This window comes from Monopterus albus, unplaced genomic scaffold (genome assembly GCF_001952655.1).
Source record: "Monopterus albus unplaced genomic scaffold, M_albus_1.0 scaffold404.1, whole genome shotgun sequence".
Taxonomy (NCBI): domain Eukaryota; kingdom Metazoa; phylum Chordata; class Actinopteri; order Synbranchiformes; family Synbranchidae; genus Monopterus; species Monopterus albus.
This window is the reverse complement of record NW_018128284.1, coordinates 359204-369145: the sequence shown is the minus strand read 5'-3', so window position 1 is coordinate 369145 and position 9942 is coordinate 359204. Positions and strand designations below refer to the sequence as shown.

The 9942-nt window shown below is 37.4% G+C and overlaps 1 protein-coding gene across 1 annotated transcript in view; it reads left to right on the top strand.

The window, feature by feature from the left end:
- The window catches only part of adgrb2 (adhesion G protein-coupled receptor B2), a 230056-nt gene that overhangs the window by 180463 nt on the left and 39651 nt on the right, over positions 1–9942 (top strand). The window contains exons 18-19 of the mRNA XM_020586396.1: positions 3715–3818; positions 4183–4285. Coding sequence (XP_020442052.1) covers positions 3715–3818; positions 4183–4285 — 207 coding nt within the window. The remainder of the gene's footprint in view (positions 1–3714; positions 3819–4182; positions 4286–9942) is intronic.

Below are 9942 nucleotides of genomic sequence, written 5' to 3'. Positions count from 1 at the left end.
GAAGCCTCTTCCGGCTCTTTCAAACCAGGAACTCACAATAAGACGAAGCAGACCGCTTTAGATTTTATAAAAAATAACCGTACTGGTTTATTCAGAGGATCACAGGTAAAATTAACATTACACGTCCAGATCTCTCCCACCACCAACCCGCGCGCAGGCAGCTTGGAAGATGAAAGACCCTGGACCATGAAACCTATATAATTTTAATCATTTTGGGCTAGCCCATATTACGCAGGGCATCAAACGTGACGTCACCTGATATGCCAGCTTGCAGCTGACCATAACGTTAGTCAAAACATGAGGAAAAGTCAAGGTGTGTGGCTGTTGTTTTTGTGGTGTGTATCTAGAACAATTTGACATGACATTACACATTAAGACAAATATTAAGATTAGCATTACAGTTAATACTAACAGCTCTTTGCCTGCAACCTTGGCCTACATGCAGTCTGCAAGCACATGAAATTAAACTGAGCAGTTAACAGCCTGAGCTAGACATCCTGTCTTCACTAAACATTTCTAGACAACAAATCTCTGAATATCTATCTAACTAAGAAATAACCTAATATTATTCTGGGATCTTCCACCCTTTTTTGGCACTTAAGTCCAGCATACTTTCAGCTATACAGGCCATTGAGGTCTTGATCTGTTCGACTCTTCAAGGACATCCCTGCTTGTACTCAACCTTTTTTTTTATAACATTTATACTTTTTAATCTATTTAGCTTAATATTTTGCAATACAAATCATTGGGAGCTCAAAGTGCTGAGTCAATGACACAGTCTTGGAGTGCCATCTGGTGGTTCATAAAATGCTGCGCAATTGGGACATGCCCCAACATAACTCCCTTTTCTGTCTCTCTCCCCCTCCCTCTCTCCCTCTCTATCGCCCCCCACACACACACACACGTTCACGCCTGCTTGTTTTAACTACTTTGTGGGGTCCTGTTGGACTATTTTCACATCTTTAATAAGTTCAGCATACTTTCAGCTATCAAAATGTTCAGCTCTTCAAGGACAGTCATTTCGAAACTTCATACTTTTGAAATATTTAGCTTTATTCTGAAAAGTTTGCCCCTTGCAAATGAATGGGGAAATTCTACACTCAGCATACTTTCAGGTATTTCAGGTATCAAAATGTTCAAGTCTCAAGTACTTCAGCATACTTTCAGCTATCAAAATGTTCAGCTCTTCAAGGACATTTATGCTTCTCTTCAGAAGTTTTCTAAACTTCATACCTTTGAAATATTTAGCTTTATTCTGAAAAGTTTGCCCCTTGCAAATGAATGGGGAAATTCTACACTCAGCATACTTTCAGGTATTTCAGGTATCAAAATGTTCAAGTCTCAAGTACTTCAGCATACTTTCAGCTATCAAAATGTTCAGCTCTTCAAGGACATTCATGCTTCTCTTCAGAAGTTTTCTAAACTTCATACCTTTGAAATATTTTGCTTTATTTTGAAAGTTTTGCCCCATTCAAATGAATGGGAATTTTCAAATTCAGCATACATTCAGCTATTTCAGGTATCAAATTTATCAGCTGCTGTGTTCAAGTCTCCCAGGACATTCATTCTTCAACTCAGAATTTTTTAACACTTCACACTTCTGAAATATTTAGCTTTATTTTTTAAAATTGTACTTCAGCATACTTTCAGGTAGATATACCTTCCAGGTGTCAAAATGTACAGTATTTTATTAATAAATTTAGCATACCTTTGTTAGGTAATTTCTTAGTTAGATAGATATTGATTAGAGATCTGTTGTATTAGAAATGTTAGTGGAGACAGATTGACTAGCTCAGGCTGTTAACTGTTCAGTAATGTACTTGCAGTGCAGACTGCAGGCAGGTCAAGGTTACAGGCAAAGAGCTGTTAGTGTCAACTGTAATGCTAGTCTTAATATTTGTCTTAATGTGTAAGGTTATGTCCAATTGTTTTAGATACACACCACGAAAACAACAGCCACACACCTTGACTTTTCCTCATGTTTTGGCTAACGTTAGAGTCAGCTGCAAGCTGGCTTATCAGGTGACGTCACGGTTTTGATGCCCTGTGTAGCATGGGCTAGCCCAAAAAATGATTAAGATTATATAGGTTTCTTGGTCCAGACATCTTGATCTTTTTGAGCTGCGTGTGCCAGGTAGAGAGAACCGGACGAGGCTTTATAATAGAGTAGAGCCTTTACCTTCAGCTAGAAAAGCCATTCAGGTATCAAAATGTTCAGCTCTTCAAGGCCATTCCTACTTTATTGCATCTCATCCTTCAGATTATACAACAAAGAAATTCAGCCATTTCTTTCTTTCAGCTGTTTCAGCAATTGATTTCAGGAATTTTCAGGATGATCTTTCAGATTATCAGCATCCACATGCATTTACGACAGGAAATGTATTTCTCTAGTTTTTTCTTTAACCCTAAACCATACAGGCTCTCATTGTGCATTCTATACCTGGTAGTTTGTTGGCTATCTCAGAAAGATTTAGTAACTATAAAATTATAATTACTGTGTAAGATCTGTAGGTGATGTCAGGCAAAGTTACATAGGTGATATTATAGTGGTCAAAATAGATGCTCTGCTTGTAACAAACAACAACTTTCTGAATAATATAATTAGCAGTGTAGTGATTCTCCATATCCATCTAATAGAATCTTGTAATTCTGATTAAATGTAATTGCATATAATTAACATGCTATAAGTTGGGTTACTGAAGGAAGTACAACCAAGGAAGTGTAAGCGTTAATACTGTAATTGCAAAGCAGGAAATGTGCCAATAATTACTTTAATTTATAAGACAGGAAAATGAACAGGATTTATTCCAGTCAGTTAATAGTTTCCCTCACACACCTATTTATCTCTTTGGCTATACGTCTAGCTTCAGCTCTTATACCCTTTTCCCATGCTAACCCTGGGCATCACACAGGGTATGCCCTACTGTACATTTGTCATGGGTAAATACTAGCTCATTGCAGATCACATATCAGAAACTGTCTTCATTCTCATTACTGGTTGCTTGCGTTTTGCTGAGTTATCTCCATGCATTTTTGCAGCCGAGCTGAGCAAAAGAGGAGGATTACAGGAGGTTTCTATAAGCCAGTTGTAATAACCCTATAGTTACACTATAGAGCTATTACAACTCTCTTATTTTATCCTCAGATTTATCATGGTGGAGGGTATGGTGTGATCAGATTTAGTTTCTTTGCTGATCTAATTAAGAAAAAAATCTACTTCTATTTTACATTCATGCATTATTACATTCAACAGAGGAGGGTACAATTACTGTTGAAAAGGGTAAGAGATCCTTAGTGGGGTAGCTGTAAGCCAGTACTAACCCAGTAGTTGCTGTACAAATGTACACTGACCTACTCAAGAAGCTTCTTATGAAGCAAGGTCACAAAAACAATACATTACATTACAAAATAACATTTTGTAAGTTCCAACCTTGTGTTCATGTTAGTTAAATGATGGAATATGCTTTATTATATGCCAAAAATATGTTTTGTTTCATTTGGAAAATATGTCACAAAAGAAGCTGAAGCTGAGCTAACATCATGACAGCTAAGTTATAATTAGCATAATAATATACTGAAATATTTAGGGCTTGTTAAGCAAGGTACACTATATAATAATGTCTAATTAATAATAAACTCAATTAATTATTTGATGCCTAATTATTAATTAACCCTTTTTATCTTTTGTCTTTTCCACCTTCTGTCGCTATTCAGGACATGGGTCCTACCAGCATGCCCTCTGTACCCCTCATGGTGGGCTGTGCGGTCTCCTGCACCGCTCTGCTCATCCTGCTGCTAATCTATGCTGCTTTCTGGAGGTGAGAGCATACACATGCACATGTACACACACACACAAACACACAGTTGGTAGTGTCCCAAATGTGTGGACAGGTGGGATTGTCCTCACTATTTAGGCCCTTGCCACAATAAAATAAAGTGTATTTTCTATGTATTCCAAGGTGCCAAATCTCCACTGGGGCCTAATGAGTATCAAATGGTATAACTGTTTAACTACATGGGGTGGTGATTAGTTTTTGATAACACACAACAGATGGCAGAGCAAGTTAATGACTGCAGTGTCCAAAAAGTTGCTGTAGAGCTCATCAGTCTGTCATTAATTTGTACCTTATATGTCTCTCTACTCTCCGTTTCTTTTTCTATCTCTCGTTGTCTGCTTTGTAGGTATATCCGTTCAGAAAGGTCAATCATCTTGGTGAATTTCTGCCTCTCCATCCTGGCTTCCAATTTATTGATTTTGGTGGGACAATCTCAAACACTTAGTAAGGTAAGGCAACATGATGCACAAATAAATGCATGGCAAAAATTCTATTCCCAGATAGTGCAAGTGGATTTCCACATTATACCCAGTAAACCCACTTATGATTCCAGTGACACTGCACAAGATCAATCCTTTTATACTGTCTAGAAACAAAACTGCCAAAAAACAAAAAGCCCAGAGTTCAGCAGTATAAAAGATTAATTCAAGAGGAGCCTCAAAGTGCCAGGCAGACATTTTTGACACACAACACTTTGAGTTGTTTTCTTGGTCTTGTGCAACTCATCCCGGATTACTTTTACCAGAGAAGAACTGTTAAATATCGGACAACTCACACCAAACTACCTTCCTCCGATTTTTGTGAACAAAGAATGCTGATCGGAGGCGCAGCAGCAATATATGAGACCTGGAAAAACCCTGCTGGCATGGAGATCGCTCTGGTGCTTTGGTGTGGTTACGAAAGAGGGGAACATGGACCTCACTCCCATCTATTCACCTGGCTAATCTCCGCTCCCTGGTCAACAAAATGGATGAAATTCTTCTTGTCAACAGGACAAACTCTGACTTTGCACGCTCTGCTGCTTTGTGCTTCACAAAGACCTAGCTCAGCGACTCGATCGCGAACAGCGCGATTCAAATACCGGGTTTCTAGGTGTTCAGAGCAGATTGTGTAAAGGAGCTGTCCGGGAAAACGAGAGGAGGTGGAATCTGCTTCTACATAAATGAAGGTTGGTGCACAGATGTCACAGTGCTACAGAGGACATGTACCACAGACCTAGAGACTCTTTTTGTGTGGATGCTTTACAGCATCCACACTATGCTCTCCTGTTCTTTATTTATTATTGTGTGGAGGCTGTGAAGCATCCACACTATGTTATCCTGTTCTTTATCATTATTCTGATTTGATCCGTCCGTTTTTCGGCACTTAATTTCTTCAGCATACTTTCAGCTACAACAGCCATGAAGTTATCAAAATGTTCAACTTTTTAAGGACATTACTGCTTGTATTTTTATTGTTTGTAACTTTTATCATTTTTAAACTATTTAGCTTTTTTCAGCAGATTTTGCCCCATTCAAATGAATGGGAAAACTTTTCACATCTTAATATCTTCAGCATACCTTCAGCTAAAACCACTATTTGAACTAATAACTATTCAGCAACTCTTCAGCTATTCATACCATAAACAGCTTTTTGATATTTTCTATGGTTTTTGCATAATTATCATTTACATTTTATGTCGCATTTCAATAGCCACACTCTAGTATTTCTCAGTGTGTCGGACTACTCTTTTTTTCTCACAGACACACAAACACCTACACACCCACACCCACACACACACAATACTACTTCTTTTACCTACTTTGTAGGGACCAATAGGAAAATGTTCACATCTTAATAAGTTCAGTATACATTCGGCTAGAAAAGCCATTCTGGTATCAAAATGTTCAGGTTTTTCAGGACATTGTGGCATATAGTCAAGGTTTTTTGCAACTTTCATACTTTTGAAAATATTCTACATTTATTCTGACAATTTTGACCCATTCAAATGAATGGGGAAATTCAACTTCAGCATACTTTCAGCTATCAAAATAGTCAGCTCTTCTAGGACATTCATGCTTCTTTTCAGAATTTTTCTAAACTTCATACCTTTGAAATATTTAGCTTTATTTTGAAAATCATGCCCCATTGAAACGAATGGGGAAATTCTCCTTCAGCATGATTTCAGCTATCAAAATGTTCAGCTCTTCAAGGACATTCATGTTTCTCTTCAGAATGTTTCTAAACTTCATACCTTTGAAATATTTAGCTTTATTTTGAAACTTTTGCACCATTAAAATGAATGGGGGAAATTTTACTTCAGCATAATTTCAGCTATTTCAGGTATCAAAATGTTCAGCTCCTCAAGGACATTAATGCTGCTATTCAGAAGTTTTCTAAACTTCAGACTTTTGAAACATTTTGTTTTATTTTGAAAGTTTTGCGCCATTCAAATGAATGGGGAAAATTCTTCTTCAGCATACTTCCAGTTATTTCAGGTATCAAAATGTTCAGCTCTTCAAGGACATCCATGTTTATCTTCAGGATTTTTCTAAACCTTAAAGCTTTGAAATATATAGCTTTATTTTGAAAGTTTTACCCCATTCAAATGAATGGGAAAATTCTACACTCAGCATACTTTCAGCTATCAAAATGTTTAGCTCCTCCAGGACATTCATGCTTTTATGCAGAATTTTTCTAAACTTCATCCTTTTAAAATATTTAGCTTTATTTTGAAACTTTTGCCCCATTCAAATGAATGGGAGAATTCTACTTCAGCAAAAAAAAATAAAGTATCAAAATGTTCAGCTCTTCAAGGACATCCATGCTTGTTTTCAGAATTTTTCTTAACCTTATACCTTTGAAATATATAGCTTTATTTTGAAAATCATGCCCCACTGAAATAAATGGGGGAAATTCTAATTCAGCAAAAAAAAATAAAGTATCAAAATGTTCAGCTCTTCAAGGACATCCAAGCTTGTTTTCAGAATTTTTCTTAACCTTATACCTTTGAAATATATAGCTTTATTTTGAAAATCATGCCCCACTGAAATAAATGGGGGAAATTCTAATTCAGCAAAAAAAAATAAAGTATCAAAATGTTCAGCTCCTCCAGGACATCCATGCTTCTATTTAGAAGTTTTCTAAACTTCATCCTTTTAAAATATTTAGCTTTATTTTGAAACTTTTGCCCCATTCAAATGAATGGGAGAATTCTACTTCAGCAAAAAAAAATAAAGTATCAAAATGTTCAGCTCCTCCAGGACATCCATGCTTCTATTTAGAAGTTTTCTAAACTTCATCCTTTTAAAATATTTAGCTTTATTTTGAAACTTTTGCCCCATTCAAATGAATGGGAGAATTCTACTTCAGCAAAAAAAAATAAAGTATCAAAATGTTCAGCTCCTCCAGGACATCCATGCTTCTATTTAGAAGTTTTCTAAACTTCATCCTTTTAAAATATTTAGCTTTATTTTGAAACTTTTGCCCCATTCAAATGAATGGGAGAATTCTACTTCAGCAAAAAAAAATAAAGTATCAAAATGTTCAGCTCCTCCAGGACATCCATGCTTCTATTTAGAAGTTTTCTAAACTTCATCCTTTTAAAATATTTAGCTTTATTTTGAAACTTTTGCCCCATTCAAATGAATGGGAGAATTCTACTTCAGCAAAAAAAAATAAAGTATCAAAATGTTCAGCTCCTCCAGGACATCCATGCTTCTATTTAGAAGTTTTCTAAACTTCATCCTTTTAAAATATTTAGCTTTATTTTGAAACTTTTGCCCCATTCAAATGAATGGGAGAATTCTACTTCAGCAAAAAAAAATAAAGTATCAAAATGTTCAGCTCCTCCAGGACATCCATGCTTCTATTTAGAAGTTTTCTAAACTTCATCCTTTTAAAATATTTAGCTTTATTTTGAAACTTTTGCCCCATTCAAATGAATGGGAGAATTCTACTTCAGCAAAAAAAAATAAAGTATCAAAATGTTCAGCTCCTCCAGGACATCCATGCTTCTATTTAGAAGTTTTCTAAACTTCATCCTTTTAAAATATTTAGCTTTATTTTGAAACTTTTGCCCCATTCAAATGAATGGGAGAATTCTACTTCAGCAAAAAAAAATAAAGTATCAAAATGTTCAGCTCCTCCAGGACATCCATGCTTCTATTTAGAAGTTTTCTAAACTTCATCCTTTTAAAATATTTAGCTTTATTTTGAAACTTTTGCCCCATTCAAATGAATGGGAGAATTCTACTTCAGCAAAAAAAAATAAAGTATCAAAATGTTCAGCTCCTCCAGGACATCCATGCTTCTATTTAGAAGTTTTCTAAACTTCATCCTTTTAAAATATTTAGCTTTATTTTGAAACTTTTGCCCCATTCAAATGAATGGGAGAATTCTACTTCAGCAAAAAAAAATAAAGTATCAAAATGTTCAGCTCCTCCAGGACATCCATGCTTCTATTTAGAAGTTTTCTAAACTTCATCCTTTTAAAATATTTAGCTTTATTCTGAAAATTTTGCCCCTTTCAAATGAATGGGGAAATTCTACTTCAGCATAATTTCAGATATCAAAATGTTCAGCATTTTCAGGGTGATCCTTCAGCACATAGTATCCACACGCATTTTCGACCAGAAATGCATTTCTCTAATTATCAACTGCAAACCCTTTTACTCTCCTCGTGAATTCAACAGTTTCATGCTAATGGGAGTGTACATAACACCACAGGCTAATGCTGGTGCGCTACGGCTCCTAGCAGAACTGATAACTACCCTGGAGCTAGAACATCCCGACTTTCCACTCATTGTTCTAGGGGACTTTAACAGAGCAAATCTCATCCACAAACTGCACAAATACCGACATCATGTCACCTGTCCCACCAGGGACAAAGTCACACTGGACCACTGCTACACAACAATAAAAGACGCTTATCACTTTGTCTTCACACTCATCTTCAACAGGTCTCTGGAGCTGTGTGAAGTCCCCTCCTGCTTCAAACACTCCATCATTCCAGTCCCCAAGAAAACCCCCATCAGTGGATTGAACGACTACTGACCTGTCGCCCTGTAGTTATGAAGTCCTTTGAAAGATTGGTGTTGGCCCACCTGAAGGACATCGTTGACCCCCTGCCGGACCCCCTGCAGTTTGCCTACCAGGCAAACAGGTCAGTGGACGATGCAGTGAACATGGCACTGCATTACATCCTGCAACACCTCGACTCCCCAGGGACATATGCAGGGGCCCTCTTTGTGGACTTCAGCTTGGCATTCAACACCATCATCCCGGAAATCCTCCACTCCAAACTGACCCAGCTCACTGTGCCTGCCCCACCTGTCAGTGTACAAGCGTGCTGATAGACAGGAAACAGCAGGTGAGGCTGGGAAAAACCACATCCAGCACCCAGACAATAAGCACAGGTGCCCCCCAGGGATGTGTACTCTCCCCTCTACTGTTTTCACAGGATTTCCCAAAAGGACCCCTCTGTCAAGCTCCTAAAGTTTGCAGATGACACAATGGTCATTGGTCTTATCCAAGATGATAGTGAGAAAGTAGGTGCAGCCGGGCAAACCTGACACTTTCAGCTATCAAAATATTCAGCTCCCCCAGGACATTCATGCTTCAACTCAGAATTTTTATACACTTCATCCTTTTAAAGTATTTAGCTTTATTTTGAAAATTTTCCCCCATTCAAATGAATGGGAAAATTGTACTTCAGCATACTTTCAAGTAAATATGCTTTCACATGTCAGAATGTTCAGCATTTTCAGGGTGATCCTTCAGCACACAGCATCCACACGCCTTTTCGACAGCAAATGCATTTCTCTAGTTATTCTGGGATCCTCCAACCTTTTTTTGGCACTTAATAAGTCCAGCATACTTTCAGCTATACAGGCCATTGAGGTCTCTATCTGTTCAACTCTTCAAAGACCGCCCTGCTTGTATTGTTCTTTGTTATGTTTATACTTTTTAATCTATTCAGCTTTATTTTTGCAATGGGAGCTCAAAGTGCTGAGTCCATGACAGTGTTGGAGTGCCACCTGGTGCTTCATAAAATGCAGCGCAATTGAGACATGCCCCTACATAACTCCTCTTTCTGTCTCTCTCCCCCTCGCCCTCTCCCTCTCTA